Below are 20,000 nucleotides of genomic sequence, written 5' to 3'. Positions count from 1 at the left end.
CAATGAATGAATAGATCGGTGAGTAAATGAATGAATATGTAAATGCAAAATGTTTATATGAGGTATTGATTATATAAGTCTTATCCACTGTTCTGGAAACTTCGGTGACAGCCCTCTGGACCAGAGTTACCTGACATTATTTCATGACAGGATACTAATATCCACTCAAAAAAGAAACCTGATCACTTCTAAATCCTGCTATCCCTCGTTTCTGATATCCTCCTTGAATCTCTCTTTCATCCCAGGGATACGTTCAGCTTATCAATAATGAAATACAATTCCTCCACCTTTTCACATAAAAGGGTTGTTGACTAACAACTACTATAAGCCAGTGACCTAAAAACACCATCATACAACAAAAACAACGTTCCAATGTTTCTTCCCAGAGAGATCTACAGGTGGGCCCAAAGACTTTAGCCATCCCTCGTGGAACTCGAGAAAACAGTTACTCTTATTACAAGTATATAATAAATTTATCTACATTTCGAATGTATAAAAAACTATATCATAAAAAACTAATAAAATTAATAAATAACTGAAGTGAGAGATAACATAAGAATATATATTAAACAGATAAATAAACATAATATGTGGATAGTAATAAGAATAAGTACATAAATAGATAAAGCGGTGCTGTGTGGCCAAGCCTAAATATGTACTCGTTCGGATGATCATAAAAAACTAATCAAATTAATAAATAAATGAAGTGAGGGATAATATAAGAATATATATTAAACAGATAAATAAACATAATATGTGGATAGTAATAAGAATAAGTACATAAATAGATAAAGCGGTGCTGTGTGGCCGAGCCTATATATGTACTCGTTCGGCTGCGCTGTGCGACTCGAATGCACGGGGTGTCCACGCGTTAAGCGCATGGAACGACGACTCAACCCCTTCCGTACCGGGTAACATTTTCCCCCATTCTGCCTGCCGCCAGACAATTTCATTTATCTCCATGACATTCTCCCTCGGTTGAAAAGTGATTATAACCTACCTCTATGAACACCTTTTGTAACAAGTGATCGTTTTATTTTCATTCTGACTATAGATGGAGTGATTTATTCAATTCCGTGGTAACCCTTCGGTTAAGCAGTCCGGTAGCAGAAGTTAACGCTTGCGTTCTAGTGATCTTTCCTACATTTTCTATTTGACTTCCTTAACTATTCACCCTGTACCCCACAGAGAACTAATACACAACCAACACAATGGCACAAAGAAAAAATATACAAAATATTAATAATAACATATCAAGAAAGAATATATGTATTCCACTCATGTAATGTACAGTACGTAAGCCAAATACGGCACGCTAGGCGTATTATGAATATATATGTGTTCAACCTTGAGAATCCACCGCAGAATCATCGATCTATCCTCTGGAAGACGACACAGCCTCTATACCTCATCAAGGTAACCTAATCCTGTTGTATGCTGTGAAGTGCATCAGGAGCGTTGAGCGTGTTGTATGGCTGTGATTGTTATGTACTGAGTTCACCAACTAAGTCGGTTCGACCATACTGATTAAGTGGTTCCACCGAAATGCAACACTGGCAAGAAGTGCACCTCGGATGTGTGTGTGTGTGTGTGTGTGTGTGTGTGTGTGTGTGTGTGTGTGTGTGTGTGTGTGTGTGTGTGTGTGTGTGTGTGTAATTAACCATGGTCTTGGATCACGTGTTGGACTCGTGATCGACAGCTATTTCCCTCCCGGAAGAGAGCTCAGAGCTCATATATGACCAAACTATGGGTTATACTGTGACCTTACACGCACACACACACCCAACTCCCCGCCCACGAGAGCTGGAGTAACGACTCGCAGCGCAGCGATACTGAAATTATTTCAGCCCTCGGTGGGATTCGAGCCAGGACCGCCGTAGTGGCAGCCGAGAACTCTACCACTGCGCCACACTGTGTGTTTGTGTGTGTGCATGTGTGTGTGTGTGTGTGTGTGTGTGTGTGTGTGTGTGTGTGTGTGTGTGTGTGTGTGTGTGTGTGTGTGTGTGTGTGCGCGCTCGCTCGCGCATATACCTGTGTGTTCGTAAATACGTATGAATACCTTAGGTAACACAGGAGCCACTCGCCAAACAACTCGTTGTGTGTGTGTATGTTTGTGTGTGAGCGCGTGTGTATATTATAAAACTGCCACCAGAGATCTGCATACTTGCTCCTTGATGCGTTCCATCTTACGCGTTCCCTTTTCACGCGTTCCTTATCACACGCCTCTTTACGCGCCTCTTTTTACGCGCCTCTTTTTACGCGCCTCATTTTACGCGTCTCTTTTCACGAACTTCTTTTTACGCGCCTCTTTTAACGCATTTCTTTTTACGTGGTCTACACAAATTTTCTTTCAACTTTTCTTCCATCGCGATTCAGACCGATGTTATGTGTCAATCTTCGCGACCTTAATGCTGCAGTGGTACCTTTGTCACCTCTGTGGCGATTGATGATGATTAATACATGCTACTTATCATTCACATACGTATCTATGATACAATAGTTTGTGACCTAGTTCTGGGCCATGACCTCGATTTTTAAGAACCCTTCATAAACACTTTCAAGCAGGCTTTAGTTTTTCACTTGAAGACATTATCTGCTGTCTTATTTTATTTTTATTGGGGGGCTCTGGAATTCTCTTCTCCTTAATACTAAAACTTGAGCTCTTTAGAATTTTATATAGTTAAGTAAATAGAAAAGTGATTAACGAATTAGTTAATTGATTAAACAAATAGATAAATACAAATAGATAAATGCAAATAATAACTTAAAACAATAAAATTAAAGAAACACTGGTCAACAAAATTTAACAAAATACCTGTCCCACAAGTAAAAAGAGGTGAACTTGATATCTTTTTTTCTGTTGAATTAAAATATGTTTTCAGAAATTTTCTATCAGGCATAGTTTTTCTGTGAAAACATATTAGATTTTAGGCAATTATAACTAATAAATGAGGCTGATATTTCAATGAAACTTACCATTAATATGCTGAAATGTATGATTTTGCTTCTGGGAGATCCCTTTTCAATGTCCAACAGTAATCAGCCAACACTGAAAAGCTTCATTTGCCTTGATACCGGGTTTCCATGTTCAGAATGTCCTGGTGAAACCCCTCACCGTGGTCGTTATTGACGGCGCCAAGATTTGCAGGGAAAAAGTTCAAGTGAGAATCTAGAAAGTAAGTTTTTAGGCTCATATTGCATCCCAAGGCTCTGTAGGATGTCAGTAGCTCTTTTACGATTTCATGATAGTTATTTGCTTTGTGATTCCCCCAAAAACTTTGCGTAAACTTTCTTGAATTACAACCGTCCAGCTTTTTCAAGATCATTTAGCTCTTCATCAAAGTTCTGGTCTCTCATCAACTCCCTAATCTGTGGTCCAACAAAAATACCTTCTTTGATTTTTGCGTAACTTTAGGAAACTTATTTTTCAAATGTGTGAATCCCTTGCCGGTTCTATCCATACATATATATTTTTTCATCAATCCTAGCTCAATATACAGAGGAGGCAGATCAATTTTCTCTGAATCAACAAGAAAAGGATTGACAATATTCTTCTCTCCTTGGATCAGAGATCATTTCGGCCACACATTCTTTTCATAATGATTCTTCTTATCCCGACTGTCCCACTCACAGAGAAAGCAACAAAACATTGTGTAACCCAGTTGCATTCCAAGTAAAAGTGCCACATCCTTTAGGTCACCACAAATATTCCATTTAAGTTCTTCATACTTAATTTTTTGCTATAGAAGCTTCATACTCTCATATGTTTCCTTCATGTTAGCTGCATGGGTCAGAGGAACAGAAGGAAACTTATTTCCATTGTGGAGCAAAACAGCTTTCAAGCTCACTTTTGAAGAGTCAATAAACAAGCGCCACTCATTCCTGTTATATTTATGGTTAAGTTCCTCCATAACAGAATATTGCAAAACACCACACCATCCTCAAGTGAGAAAACCTGTTTAAAACTACAATGTCGCTTACGATAAAAACTAAATTTGGATTCTTTCTGGGGAAGATTCCAGCCCTTTAACCTGGAAGCAAAAAGTTCAGATTGCTTTTTTGACAAGTTTAAATCCCGTGCAAGATCATTCAGATCTTCCTGACTCAATAAATGTGGTTCACTTGAAGAACAGATTGGCTGAAAGTGCATGTCTTGTTTCTTTTTCCATAACCTCCTCACTTGACATCATCATCACTTAGTTCCATTTGTTTTGGAAGGTCTTGACTGTGAGGTACTGGTCTCATAGCAGATGATAAATTAGGATGTTTTACAATATGCTTGGGTGTTTATGTTATACTTTTTATATTTGTTATGCAGAAGTAGCAATCTGAAGTATGATTTTTTGGTTCTCTCCAAACCATAGGGATGGCAAAAGGCACATGGCGTGAACCTTTCGCCCATGCAGTGAGAAGCCTAACACAGGTTACACAACACACATGAGAGGCCCAGCGTTTATCCTGGTTTCCCAGTTTGCAGCCAAAATAATGTTCATAACACATTTTAATCAGTGGCGTGAAACACCGTCTTTGTGACTTGAATGTCAATACACCGCAAGTAAAGCAAAAATTGTCTGGGTGGTTTATGGATTTTCTTGGCAATGTGAATGTGAATAGCGGGTACGCTACTGTACAATACCACAAACTTATTGCCACACAAATGCGCACTACACAATCTCACACCAACACTTCAAACACAGTACTGCCAAACGTATAACAATCTCACGCAGTGTTGCCAAACTCAGTGTTGCCAACCGCTTGATTGAAATTTATTCCACGTAACACACGTAACGTAACATACCGTGGAACACAAAAACTGTGGGTGATGGAAAAAATGGACATTATTTTTGGATTCTGCATGCAAAAACATGTAAGATACAGCTATTGTTTTCCTTGGGACAAATTCTTTGTTGACCAGTGTAATTTTTCAAAAAAGTGAATTGCAAGACAGCTCCTTCGGTGCTTAAGTTTGATAAGTGATGTCCTTTGTTCTATTCTCTCAGGAGTAGTCCGTTACGGGTAAGTTTTTCTTATATCTATTCCATACCACACAAGTAGATAAAATCATCCGACGCTTAATATAACAAAATCAAGAACAGAAATAATCGAAATGGGTTATACAATGATCTGAATGAAATCACTTGGCGTCAGCTTAGAATTAGATAATCTAAGTAATCCTTCGGTTACCGAATGAGGAATTGTGTGTGTTTGTGTGTGTGTGTGTGTGTGTGTGTGTGTGTGTGTGTGTGTGTGTGTGTGTGTGTGTGTGTTTGTGTGTTTTCTGACTGCGACAAGCATTTTATTCAATATAGGGTGATCCCCCCACCCTTAAGAACTATATTGCTATCGTTGATAAACAGTAATGTAGACCTTATTGCTTCTGTCGATAACCGAAGCTAAGTAATACAAGTTCGTTAGTGAGTGGTGAGGAGAGGAGGAAGGAGGGTGTTGGAGGGGAGCAGGAAGGCAGTGGGGGAGGGTAGGAGAATAGGAAGTGGGGAGGAGGAAAGGGCAGATGAGGAGAGGCGAGAAGGATATCACAATAGGATGTTAAAGAAGGATAAAAATAGAGATTGACTTCTGGAGCTGAACGGAGAGAAGGTTGTGGTGGTGGCGGTTGGGGAGAGGGGGTGAGTTACTGGGTAAAAATGTGAACGTTGAGTGAACAATGAGCGTGGAACGATGTTCACCTGTTTGATTCACCGAGGGATTGGCCACGCATCTGAATAAAATCACCTGACGGCAGCCAGAATAAAATCATAAATTGCTGTAAGAGCTGTTGCTGGGGTGGGTGTCGTTTTAGGCGTCGTTCTCTCTAATGGGGGAAATCTCCACAATTCGAAAGTTTCTGATATCGGGTACGGAAAGGTCTGCTTTAACCAAAATTTCAGAAAGTTCTTCTGGGAATCGGAGTCTTTCTGGAATTAGTAACACGCTGGCGGCAAGACTCGAACTCCTGTCAACTTGACCTCCGCCGCAAGTAGCGACGCTTTAATCCGTTCGGCCAACGAGCATACTTATTGGCTATACTTATGAAAACTACCGATATATTGTATAGACAATCCAATAAGCCAGATAAACTTTAACTAGAAAACCAGTCGAACCTTGTTTCTAAACTTAGAAAGTATTGACCAGGCTCATGAGTGTTCCTTCGGGTGAATAGAACCGTTTGTTGCAGCGTCTAGGGAGAGGAGACGTGCAAGTTATTGAGAAGAATCTTGCGACGACCGAAGTCGGAGACTTACATAACGAGACCATCCGGAGGCTGAACGCCGCGGGTCCGACAGAAAAAGTGACGTCTACACTTCCCGGAATTTGCATTTGGGTCACAACAACATTCCTGCCCAGAAGGGGAATACTCCCCAGATGTATCCAGTTCCGGGGGCCTTACATAGTTCAGTTCAGGTGAAGAGGCGCATGGATGCGAACCTACGTCATCACCTTAAGATTTACCACGAGGTGCTGGAATTCCATGAGGTTTTATTTTTTTTTCACGAAGCTCCAGAATTTCATGATTTTTTTTTTCATGAGGTACTGGGTTTCTACGACATTTTGATTTTTTTTTTTACGTGCAGGAATTTCATGATTTTTTGATTTTTTTTAGGGGTGTTGGAATTTCATGACTTGATTTTTTTCATAAAGTGTTGGACTTTCATGATTTATCACTTTTTCGTGAGGTGCTGGAATTTCATGGCTTTTATTTTTTTCATAAGGTGCTGGAATTTAATGACTTATGGATATTTTCACGAAGTACTGGAATTTCATGACTTTTTGGATTTTTTTTTTTTGCAGAGGGTGTTGGAATTACATGACTTTTTGGATTTTTTTTGTTTGCAGAGGGTGTTGGAATTTCATGACTTTCGGATCTTTTATGAAGTACTGGAATTTCATGATTTTTTTTCCAGGGTTTGCTGGACTTCCATGGTCCCACACGACGACCAGGAGTCGGATAATTTGTCCACCGACAGCGCCGACCGAACGGCGGACAACTCACCCCAGCGGCAGGCGGCGTTGATTGGTGTTCCGGCATGACACGTTGCCGCATCCCTTTCTCTCCCTCTTTTGTTATGTACAAATTGGCCAATTTATACATAACAAAAGAGGGGCAGAAAGGCACGCTGTCGGTGGACAAATCAATCGTTTCCTGGTCGTCGCGTGGATGAATTGTCCGCCTGAGTCAAGGGCTCCTTGTATTTTGTCCAAGATAATGATGCCTGTTGCTGCCTTAGCCCATACCAAATCTCCAGCCCTCTTATTGCAAGAGACCATAAGGCCTAAACTAAGCAGCTCCATGTTCCTGGCCACCCGTCATCTCTGTGCATAAAGTTATCTAATCTTCTCTTTAAACAACTAATAGTTTCAGCGCTCATTACGTGGTTACTGAGTCTATTCCATTCGTTAACCACTCTGTTGCTAATCCAGGTCTCGCCTATGTCCTTCTTAAATATAAACTTTTCCAATTTAAATACATTACTACGAGTCATGCCTGCTGTCTTAATATGATGACCTTGTCTGCATCACTTGTTAAAGCATCTGACCTATTTGAATATCTCTATTAGATCACCCAGCATTCTTCATCTTTCCAGAGAGTGTAAGTCAAGGTATCTACTCCAGTCTTTGTATAGTAAATTTCTAAGCCCTTGTATAATTTTGGTCCTTCTCCGTTCTACCGATTCTAGTGAATTAATGTCCATTCTATGGGATGGAGACCGAAACTATACCGTATAGTCAAGGATGGGTCTAACTATCACTATAACTGTCCCAGTAATAAATCCTAATGCCTTTTTAGTCCTATTCCTGACACTTATGCACTGTTTCCTGGACTTAAATCGGGACTCAATAACACTTCCATTGTTTTTTTTTTACATTCGGTTTTCTTTCTTTCTCTCTCTCTCTCTCTCTTTTAGCTTAAGGTGGAGAGAGGTTTAGGGGAGAGAAAATAAGAGGGCTTTCACTTTTTTCGCTATATGGCGTTATCGAAGCTATACTTGCTTGCTGGGTTGTGTAATCTTACATTTAACACGCAACATCGCAAATACGTCGTTCATTCTCAGGTGCTTAATGTTATTAATACACAAAAGTCCTATTATAACAAAGTTATAAAACTTATCCTTCACAACCAGCCCTTTAACCTATTCTTCAAAAAGCTGACTCCATTTGAACCTTTCTGTATATTAATCTTATATGGGCTACCTTGTCAAAAGCTTTCTCCAGATCCAGGTATACACAGTCCACCCAGCCATCTTCTTAATGCATCAATCGCTCTTGAAAAAAACAAAGTTTGAAACACATGATCTTCCTTTACTGAATCCAAAATTAGCTGTGTATGTGTATGTGTTTGTGTGTGTGTGTGTGTGTGTGTGTGTGTGTGTGTGTGTGTTTGAGAGAGAGAGAGAGAGAGAGAGAGAGAGAGAGAGAGAGAGAGAGAGAGAGAGAGAGAGAGAGAGAGAGATAGAGAGAGAGAATGTGTGTATCCAATAGCTCCAGAACATCTGTATATAAACTTAATCAAACTTTCAAGCTATATTCCTCCGGACTCAAGCCAGGTGTCTATTGACTTTAATAACTTTCAGTCCATGGTCAAGGTCATATGCAGTGTCAACAATAAATCCTATGGATCAAAGCTACATTTTTCCGTCTTTATCTTTAAGAATAATGAATATCAACTAAGATGACATCATCTGGAATATACGTTTGATTCCTATATTGATCCTGGCTGCCGTCAGATAATATCATTCAGCCAAAGCAAACCTATACATATGTCAAAGACTTAGGAGATTTCTGGACCATTCCAACAGCGTCTCAATTCATCGACTTCTCTTTGTGACTCTGACTTCGACCAAAGAATCCGAGCACACAGGGCAAAGGTGGTGACTTCTGTCGGAGGTGTGTGAGATCCCAACGTCTCCAGCTCTCGAGAACATGAACTCTACATGTGATATGATTAGTTAACATTATTCTGCATTTACTGTTTGTCAGGTTGTGATATCATGGATGGCTTGACCTCACCACTCTCAGGCCTCTCTTCTCGGGTACAATTATTATTTTAGATAATAAATGAATGATTTTACATGACTGTATTATAAACTATACCAATAATGATTTAAAACGCAATTCCCCTGAACTGTATGACAGGAGTGGACGATGGTCGAAGTTGAAAACAGCTCTGGACTTGAACCTTGATCCGCCTGGGGAAAGACGATTCCATCGTGGTACGACCGGCCGGTCAGCCAATCAGCGCTGACCTTCTGGGTGACGTCATGCCCTGAGGTAATTAGCCACTACAGCCTCTGAATATACAGCAGCTGAGCTCCTGTGCCACTGGGCGTGGGAATAATGCGTTGAAAGACGAGGGCCCGAATTCCGAAACCTGACTTAAGTCCTAGTTTTGTTTGATCCCATGAGTTGACGGGTGGTACTTTATCTTTTAATCCTGCTGCCGCCAGGTGATTCGATTCATCTCTTAATTCAATCTTACTTATAGGTTTTAGTTACCTAATTCCCTCGTGTACATTCAGCACTGTTTGTAAATTCAGGAACTTAGTGGGTTTGTAGCCATTCCATTGGAGAATTTTTTTTAAAGAAATTCACAAAAAAAAAAACATGGTGACCCATAAATCACATTCTTTATTTGTTGACGAACAAAACTAAACAACTGACCCATGGAACATCTAAGAGAGCTGGATAGCATTTGGATGGAGTCTGCTGCACAGGGGAGATGAGGACATTCCCTGTCTCAGTGTTCTTCTGGTTGCCTATTGAGATATCCTGTCGGGTCTTTGTCCATGAGATTTGGCATCATGTGAATTTTTATGCCTCGGGTATCATGACGCGTCTCCTGACTGTCCAGATGCAAATCCTGATAGAGGGAGGCCATGGGGAGTGAGGGAGAGAGAGAGAGAGAGAGAGAGAGAGAGAGAGAGAGAGAGAGAGAGAGAGAGAGAGAGAGAGAGAGAGAGAGAGAGAGAGAGAGATAGATAGAGAGATAGATAGAGAGAGAGAAGAGGGAAAGGGACTCTGAAGGATGAGTGGAGATCCTCCGGGTGAGGGGCACAGACGTCTTCTACCTCATGGGCGGCGACGACGGTCGTCTTTGACTCCTTTAAGCTACCAAGTGATTTCTTTTGAGTGAGGGGAACCCCCTCCCCCTCCCCCTCCCCCTCCGCCTGCCATTCTGAGGGTTAAATCCCATATGGATGAAGCAGCACCTGACGGTCACAATCTTTTTGTTTATTTCTTCTGAGAGCCTCCAGACGATTCTGTTCAGATGAGCGGAATGACTCTGCTGTCCAGAGGTTGAAGAATTCGCAGCAGCAGGTGGAGTTCTTGTCGAAGTCCATCGTGTCGCTTTTGGGTTGACTCTCCTTTTCTTGTCTGTCACGGGAGAGGAGGAGGGTGAAGAGTAAGAGGAGGAGGAGGGGGATAGCTTCAGGTGAAGAGTAAGAGGAGGAGGAGGAGGAGGAAGAAGAAAAGGAGGAGGAGGAAGAGAAGGTAGCAACTGGAGGAAGAGTGACGTAGCACATTGATTGAAATCTTTCCTTTCCAGAGGCTGGAAGAAAAAGGAGTGCGACGTTGTGGGGACGAAATCGGGTCAAGGAGAAGCTCGAGGGTCGGGGGAGGACCTTCGAAGTGAACCCAAAATCGAACTCAGTCTTCAGATCGAGTTCGTTTAAAGTCCCTCGGCGTCCCCTTAGCTCCCCCGTTCCCCCGAAAAAAAGTCAGAAATCGGGTCAGGGAGAAGCTCGAAGGTCGGGGGAGGACCTTCGAAGTGGACCCAAAATCGAATTCAGTCTTCAGATCGAGTTCGTTTAAAGTCCCTCGGCGTCCCCTTAGCTTCCCCGTCCGCCCCCCCCAAAAAAAGTCAGCGTCAGCAAGAATAATATCTTAAGAGTCATCCCGAAAATCGCGTTGAATCGTGGAGGGAAGAGGAAGGAAGGAACAGAGACAAAAAAAAACAAGGAAAATAAAAAGATAAATGAACAAGTGAAAGTAGACGGATGGAAGCACAGGGTTTGAAAATAGGACGAATCGTTTGCTCAGGTCACGCCCCTAAGCGTTTTTTTTTCCCAAGTTGATCTCGAAAACCAGATAAGGTGGTTTACTGATGAAAGTTGCTAAGGTTGTAGACTGGAGGACGTAACGGAAATCATACTTTACTTATAAAGTTATGGATGAACCAAAAGCACAGGAGGAGAGAAGGGCATGGGAAAGAGAAGGGCATGGGAAAAAGTAGCTTCAATCCTTTTCATTCCATGACGTATAATTGTTCGGGTATGTCTGTGAGACCATTTCTAAGTTTGCTGTATTGCTTGTGTGTGTGTGTGTGTGTGTGTGTGTGTGTGTGTGTGTGTGTGTGTGTGTGTGTGTGTGTGTGTGTGTGTGTGTGTGTGTGTGTGTGTGTGTGTGTGTGTGTGTGTGGTTTAACTCCACCGTTTCATTATATGGGGGAGGGGGTTGCCATATAAGGAAATGTTGGAGTACCAGCTCCAGCCAGGTCTGCCGTGGAAGCGTTGTCACAGTGAATTGCTTTCGATCCGAGCAATGTGGCGGGAGACAGGGATGACCCATCATCCACAAGGTGCTGAGAGAGGGTGTGATTTTTTTTATTGTGGATTTGTTTACTCGGTTACCCCCCCTTATAAGGTGGAAAGGACCTTTGGTGTGTTTTTATGTTTGCGATTGAGGGTTACCAAAATCCTGTCTTCGCGTATATCACTTCTCTCTAAGTAACTTGCAGGTCAACAACAGCCACCCAAACACCCTTGACCTCTTTTTTTCCCTCTCTCTCTCTCTCTCTCTCTCTCTCTCTCTAACCGACTGCCGTTCTCTTGGAGCCTTTGAGGCTTCAGGTCAACAGGACTATAAGTCCTCTGACGTCATAATAGTAATAGTGGTAGTAGTAGTGGTAGTAGTAGATGTTATGCAATAAGAGGGTGTTTTGAAATGTCGGTTGAAGGGCCATTCACGTGATCAAACGGTATGTCAAACAAGTGTTTGAAGTAATATTTGACCGTGTGAATGGGGGTATTTGGTTGTCAAACACGTTTGACAAACGTTTTTGACAACCTAAAGCCCTATTCACATGGTCAAACATCACTACAAACACTTATTTGACAAACCGGGTTTGACAAACCATTTGACCGTATAGATGGGCTTTAAGAGAGCTGGTTCAGTTGACGAAGGCGAGTCGTTTTATGAGTCCGAGTTTGATGCATTCTCTCTTGTGCTATGACTCTTACTATTGTTAATTTGAATAGCAGTAGTAGTAACATAATTAATATCACGTAATGTAATGGATTGGTGGGGGTAAAGTCTCTTTGGCTTTGGGCCCTGCTGTGGAGGTGCTGTGTCTTGCTGCACAGTTCTGAACCGTTTGTTTATTATTTAACTATACCTATGCATTTATTTATGTATTTTATTTGTTATTTACATGATTATAGTTTTTATTTATCATCTTATTATTAATATGATTTTTTTTCGCATCCGACCTAGATATGGATCAAAAGGTCTCCTGTCGGTATGCTCCGCCTTTGTAAATCCTTTGTAATCCTTTGGATAGGAATGGCCGCCCTTCATCCGGAAGGAGCTAAAGGTGTCGGCACACTAGGCTAGCATGCTACTTGCTTTTGCTTCTTCGTTTGAACAGAAACGACTTCGGTTACAATATTCTAGACTTCCGTAAGAACATCTCAATAATGTGTCTAACATTGGTATGGGTTTAACATATCTTTGTGCGTTATTTAGCTTCTTACTGTATGATGCAAGAGTAATTTGACATTTGGAAATTTGAAAAAAACAAAAGATTGTAACAGAAATCGCTCCTACTCAAACGAAATAGCAAAAGCAAGTAGCAAGTAGCATGCTAGCGAGAAATGCCAAGTGTACCACCACTTTAAGATAAAAGGGACAACAAATGCGTGTTGGATGGGTGTAGGGTGGGCCACCCCTGTTATAAGGAGGGAAAAAGTCTTTTGGTAGATATCATTATTACTATCATTATTACTTTTATCATTATTAATATCACATTGTTATTATTATCATCATCATTATTATTGTCATTATTACTATTATAATTTGAAGAAGCCATTCAGGCGAAACTAGTCAGGAATATAAGTATTTCCCTCAGCCCGTGTTCCTTTTACCTCCTATCCACACTATTATTATTATTAACATTATCATAATTTTGTTATTACTATTATTAATTATTATTATTATTATTAATTATTATTACTATTAATTATTATTATTGTCATCATTTTTATTGTCATTATTACTATTATCATTATTAACATTATCATTAGCATAATTTTATCAATTATTACTATTTATTATTACATTATTATTATTATTATTATTATTATTATTATTATTGTCATCATTACTATTATATATTATTATTATTATTATTATTATCATTATTATTATTATTATCATTATTATTATTATTACTATTATTATCACTATTATTATTGTCATCATTATTATCCAAGGGGGGATGACACAGTCAAAGCATACACTTACCATACACCTATCAAAAAACCATTCATCGCCTCTCTTATCTTAGCACCTCGTGCATAAAGGCTCATCCCATTCCCTGTCACACTACGAAACACCTAACAACCGAAGCTGACTTACCCCAACCGCTTCATCGTGTGGCTAACCACCACAAAAAAAAAAAAAAAAAAAAAAAAAAAAAAAAAAAAAAAAAATATATATATATATATATATATATATATACATATATATATATGTATATAATAAAAAAAATCGAGCCGCGTCATCTCTTTATACATTCACAATCTCTTCATTCACTCCTCTCTTTTGCCATCTCTCTTCCTTGCTCGACAGACATTTCTCTTGCACCCACAGCCCCTTTTACCCCGTCCCTTCACTTCGTGGTCTTCCTCTCACGTTCAACCCATCCACTTCTGGTTTCCACACTTCTTTTACTAGTTCTTTCCACATTCATTCTTTCCATATTTCTAAACTTCCTCAGCACTCTTTGGTCTGCCTTGTCTGGCAGCTCTCTTTCCAACACGATCTCTGCCTCATCTCCACATTTCTCTCTCTATTCATCTCAAAACCAACACCATTATTAAAAAAAAATTAAACTACCTATCGTCCATTCACTTAACATTTGTACAATTGGTCCTTTTAACCTCTCCCTTTTACCTGGAAATAAGCGTACATGCTTTTTGTGTTATCCTCGGCAATTTGCATTTATTATTCCGAACTATGTGTTCTTGTTATTATTTGCACTTCATGTACATTGATTCATTGCCAAATAAAGTCTATCTATCTATCTAACTTACTTCACCGCACTCTTTTTCACTTTCTTCTAAAATATGTTTATATTACTTTCAAAGTTATCGGTCAAACACGTACTTTATGTCATACTTCCTTTGGCCTTTGTGTGTCGCTTCGAGTGGCTTTGATTTCGTCTGCCACCAGATTATTTCGTTCATTTCCATAAAGGGGCATTTACACGGTCAAACTGTTTGTCAAACAAGTGTTTGAAGTGATATTTGATCGTGTGAATACGGTATTTGGTTTGTCAAACACGTTTGACAAACTTGTCTGACAACCAAATACCCCGTTCATATGGTCAAACGTCACTTCAAACACTTGTTTGACAAACCGGGTTTGACAAACCGCTTGACCGTTTAAATGGCCCTTAACACTCCGGAAACGAAAAAGTTTCAAATCACTGGGAGATGAAAAATATTGCAATTTCTTCGTCTGACTAAGCTTTATACAAAGACGGACACAATAGAATTTCAAAATCTTAGTTCTGGTCACCGAGGGAGAAGAACTGAATGAATTAAATTTTCCGACTAATCAATTCATTAGAATACAAAAACCATCACCAATTTAACAACTGAATTAAATAATATCTTATAAAATGTATTCGAATTATTTGCAGTGTTGTGAAACGTATTCAATTCATGGACGCGATCACGCGCGAACTTCGAACTAAAGTTACTTAGAAGCGTTTGAAACACACTTAATCACAAGCCGAACCCATTAGATATATATAATCAATTAAGTAAAATATATAAACATACTGTTGGTCAAAACAATCCAATAAAAAACGATACCAAAGCGTGCCAGGGAGAGCAGGTTTTTGTAAAAAGAAGAAAAAAAAAAATCGTGGTTATCGCAGTTAGCCATTATCAATTTACATGCGTAAACGCCGACGCTCTTAACTTAATCACCGATCACAAGTCGGGAACGATAAGAGAATAATTAACACCTTGAGCTGTCACCTCTTCTGCAACATCCGCTTCTCTGTCTCGACGACATGACGTCGCATTATCGGTCACATTCTGTGAAACTCAGAATGAATCGTCGTGCACTCGGGTACATTTTTCAAACTTAAATGTAAGGGGCAAAGACGGATTTAAGGGAAAGAAAGAACAATATACTTATCTACAAACATCTTCACCAAGAATATAAAGGCTTACTTCGAAGTCTTGTATGTTGAGAGGAGGTATTGCTGGTCTTCCTGTGTTCTTGAGAAATAACGCGCACTTGACAACGTGTGCGACTTTAAAAGAATTCACCAAATCTCGAGTTGCCAGTTACTTCACAGATGGTCTTCCATCAATCGTTGCTCATCTCCCAAATTAACATTATGCAAATCTAATTTTTGTTGTTGAACATTAAATATATTTCTGTGTTAAGCATTTATATTATCGATACGATTTTTGTGATCAAAGTTGTATTATTACAGGGAAAGGCATATTTATATAGTTCTGACGCATATGGAAAAGGCATGGTCAAAACGCTGACCCATCCTGCAATACAGAGGATGCAAATCTGGCGTTTTTTTTTTTTTTTTTTTTTTACAGAGTACCCATGTAATGACACGCTACCCTACATATTAGCTTGTAAAGAGTAGCAACCCTAGAAATGAGCTTGTAAATATTGATCACCCCAACATTGACCTGACCTACCCTGTGACCTGACCTACCCTGACCTAACCTAACCTAATAGGTTAATTCTTTAAACAAGTTTATATAGATTGGTCATCCTCAGAATGAGCTTAAGATCAGCACCCACCTCTACATATAGCTTGTATCTTTACGGCATCTGAGAGATACATCAACATCCAATGAAAAGAGATCACACGTCATAGACGTGAAACTTTAACAGATCGATTTATAAGCATGCTAGCTGCAGAAACATATCATAATGAGCACTTTCGCACAAAACTGGGTATTTGTATTTGACAAACGTGTGTTTGTGATGGTAATAACTGACCCCTGGACATAACAAGTAGAAGGGTCTGACCTTCCTATCGGTAATAGGTTTACCTGGATGAAGACAAGCACAGACAGACAGGCAGACTGAAACACCGGCCTGAAGTGATTTGCTTTCTATTTCCGGGCGCGGTCTCCGATACAAAAAGTGGTAACAATAAGTAAATAGGGAAATTGATTAATAAGTAAGTGAATGAATATGTAAATGAATAGATAAGTAAATAGATAAATAAATAGATACACAAATATGGATAAATAGATTAATAAGTTAATAAGTAAATAAATAGACAAATATATAAATATGTAAATAATAGATAGATGAATGAATAAATGAATAAATAAGTGAATAAATCTATGATAAGATATATAAGTAAAGAAATAAAAAGGAAATAAATTAATAAAAAACAAATGGATGAATATATGAATAAATCAGATAACCAATAACTAGATTAATAAACATACGAATAGATAGATAAATGAATAAATAAGCGAATGAATTAATAAATATAAATAATTGAATTAATAACGTAGAAAAAAAAAACTCGGCCTGAATGTAGGACCTGACCAAATTGTAAATTTTGAAGTCAGAGGCAGTTGAGCTATAGCGGATGCTCGAACTTGCCATAGGACTTACCACAACTATATATATATATATATATAATATATATATATTATATATATATAAATAGATATATATATATATATATATGTATATATATATATATATATATATATATATATATATACACACATATGTATAGACACACACACATATATGTATACATATATATATATATATATATATATATATATATATATATATTACAAAGGATTACAAAGGTGGAGCATGCCGACAGGAGACCTTTTGGTCCATATCTAGGTCGGATGCGAAAAAAAAATTATAGTAAAAAGAAATGAATAAATAAAAACTATAATAATGTAAATAACAAATAAAATACATAAATAAATGCATAGGTATAGTTAAATACTAAACAAACAGGTAAATAGAAAACAATAATAAATTGACAGATAAATAATAATAATAAATGAGAATCAAACAGACAAATTATAACAAAACAAAAACAAATAATATAAAATAAATGATAATCATTACAGCATCTTGCTTAGGTGTTTATCTAAATGATTCTTAAAACTTCGAAATGAACTAAATTGCACTGCCTCTGCAGGAAGTTTATTCCATTCATTAACTACAAGGTTGGCGAAGTTGTTTCTACCCACTTCCAAATTGAATAAATTTCCGGACAGTTTGAGACCATTGTTTCTTCCAAGCAATCCTGTAGACATTTTTCGTTGTAGTACACATCTATTTTGAGAACAAAATAGAAACATTACGTGATAAAGTGAAACTACTAATATGGAAAAACGTCCATAATAACCGGAACACTGATACCTGATATTTGGTCACCGGACATTTGCCCATCAGACATATGCCCACCGACTCATAAATGTACTTATAGATTTGAAGAGCAAATAACATCACACCTAATTTGGAAATTAGAAAAAGAGAAGATATCACAGTATGAAAGACTACAGCGAAAATTAAACAATCTACGTGACAACAGCGATTGGAATAAAATTGAAAGGTGTGAAATAATAACAAATCTTTCAGATAGGAGATTATCAAATACTGTAATTCAAGCTCTATCGCTAGGTCTTAAGTTCGACATTGGTATTAACACAAGGGGGTTCACATATTTCATTAAGAGAAATTATAGATGGAGTGACAGCGATATTGAAAAATGATTCAAACAGGGAATTGTTACATGTTATCAAGCGTTAGCCAATAAAAAACGAATGCTTCATGCCCAGAAGGTTCAAGACAGCTTTATTAAATCTAGGCTTAGACAAAGACTTAGTAATCACCAATGCAGATAAAGGAGGTGTTATCGTGATCCTATCAAAAGAGGACTATATCAGTAAAATGTTGAAGCTTTTAGATGACGAAAATACTTATCACAAAAAAACATGTACGTTTCGCAGCGAGTGAAGCAGATAAATTCAAAATACATGCCAGAAAAATTATCAATAAAACTGAAAAAGGAAAGAAATTAATGGGACTTTTAGAGGAATACCAAAAATTCACAAACCTAACGCTCCAATGCGACCCATAACTTCAGGGATTGGCAGTGCACCTCACAGACTAGCGAAATGTCTATCCAAACCCTTATCACAGGCAATGGGGTCGATCAGTAATACACATTTGAAAAATTCTAACGATCTTTTGACAAGACCAAGGGATTTAGATTTCACGGGGAAAAAGTTAGTAAGCTATGATGTTAAGGCAATATTTACAAATGTTTCCACTGACGGTGCGTTAGAGGCAGTAAAGAGAGTAATAAAAGATATGAACAATGCTGACTTACCCGTAAGAAAACAAGATTATATAGAATTGATAGATATATGCGCAGATTTCGGTCCGTTTACTTCTAATGGTGACGAGTATGAACAACACAGAGGTCTTGCTATGGGTAATCCTTTAAGTGCAATGATGGGCTCTCTATATATGGAGTTACTGGAAAAAAAACTTTATCAGAATTAATGGTAGGGGGATCACACTGGTTTAGATAAGTAGACGACGTTCTCGCTATCATTCCTGAAAACACCAAAGTTAATAATAAAGTGATAATGCTTAACGCGGTCAACAGCGATATTCAGTTCACCGTAGAAGAGGAACAAAATGGAGAATTGCTCTTCCTCGATACATTAATACGACGAGTAGGAAAAACTGTGACTTTCTAAGTATACAGAAAGAAAACAAACAAAGAGGATTTCGTACATTACTTCGCACATGATGACAGGACAAAGAGTGATATAGTAATAGGCTTTTTTCTCAGGGCACTACCAGTCTGTAGCAAAGAATACCTAGAAGACGAATTTTATTATATTACGAAAACCTTTGACAAACTTGGATACCCAGAGGGAATGTTGAAAAAAAAACACAATAAATATTTATGATCGTGGAAAGAAAGAGAGAAACGATAAAAATTGTACCAATTTTGTATCAGTACCTGGCTCAGAAACTTCACCAATAATAGACAAATGTTCAACAAAAACAGGTATAGACATAGCTAAGATAACTAATAAGAGGATAGGTGATTTGATAAAGACTTCTGAAAAGAGAACCAATTCCGTAAACAATGTCGTATACAAAATCCCGTGCAATAATTGCTCGATGGCATATTATGGCGAGTCATCAAGGGGATTACATAAAAGAATTTATGAACATAAAAACGACATAAAAGCACAATGGACATCTAATTCTTTAATAGTTCATGCGGAAAAATTCGATCATTTACCAAACTGGAGAGGAGCTGAAGTGCTGCATAAAGGTTTTGATAAATTCACGAGAAGAACTGTAGAATCAGCATATATTTCAATTAAGGATTCATCGAACCATCGAGGAGTGTTTATCAATTTAGCTAAACAAACTAGTATTTTAACTCTAGAACACGCCAGAAAAACGACATTTCCCAAGTATCCGACAAGATAATTAAGTTTAGTACATAAACTACAATTGCAGTTTTCCGTACACTCTCTGCAGAAGTCCTGCTTGAACGAAACGTTAGAGTGTTTTGGGTTTCGTGCCTTCCCGTGTTTATGTTCACCATCATCCAGATCATATATATATATATCATATCGGCGACCCCCCTCTCCGTAGGAGAGGGGGGGGGTCGCCGATATGAAGGTAGGAGGGTGGTAAAGAAACACACAGGTCAGAGA

The 20,000-nt window shown here is 38.5% G+C and overlaps 1 protein-coding gene across 2 annotated transcripts in view; it reads right to left on the bottom strand.

Annotated features, from left to right (window-relative positions):
• The window catches only part of Hn (phenylalanine hydroxylase), a 53,253-nt gene extending 37,712 nt beyond the window's left edge, over positions 1-15,541 (bottom strand). Inside the window, exon 1 of one of the 2 annotated variants that reach the window (XM_076176793.1) lies at positions 15,462-15,541. Coding sequence is in view for 1 of the 2 variants with exons in the window: in XM_076176792.1 (XP_076032907.1) it covers positions 2,977-2,979 (3 nt within the window). In the remaining variant the exon portion in view is untranslated. Of the gene's footprint in view, positions 1-2,976; positions 2,996-15,461 lie in introns of those variants that run through there. The other variant, XM_076176792.1, reaches the window with a different exon arrangement.
• Between the last annotated feature and the right edge of the window lie 4,459 nt (positions 15,542-20,000).

Source organism: Oratosquilla oratoria, chromosome 39 (assembly GCF_046742065.1).
Source record: "Oratosquilla oratoria isolate Oo_2021 chromosome 39, ASM4674206v1, whole genome shotgun sequence".
NCBI lineage: Eukaryota > Metazoa > Arthropoda > Malacostraca > Stomatopoda > Squillidae > Oratosquilla > Oratosquilla oratoria.
Note: the sequence above shows the minus strand (reverse complement) of the source record. Positions and strands in the feature narration are given on the sequence as shown.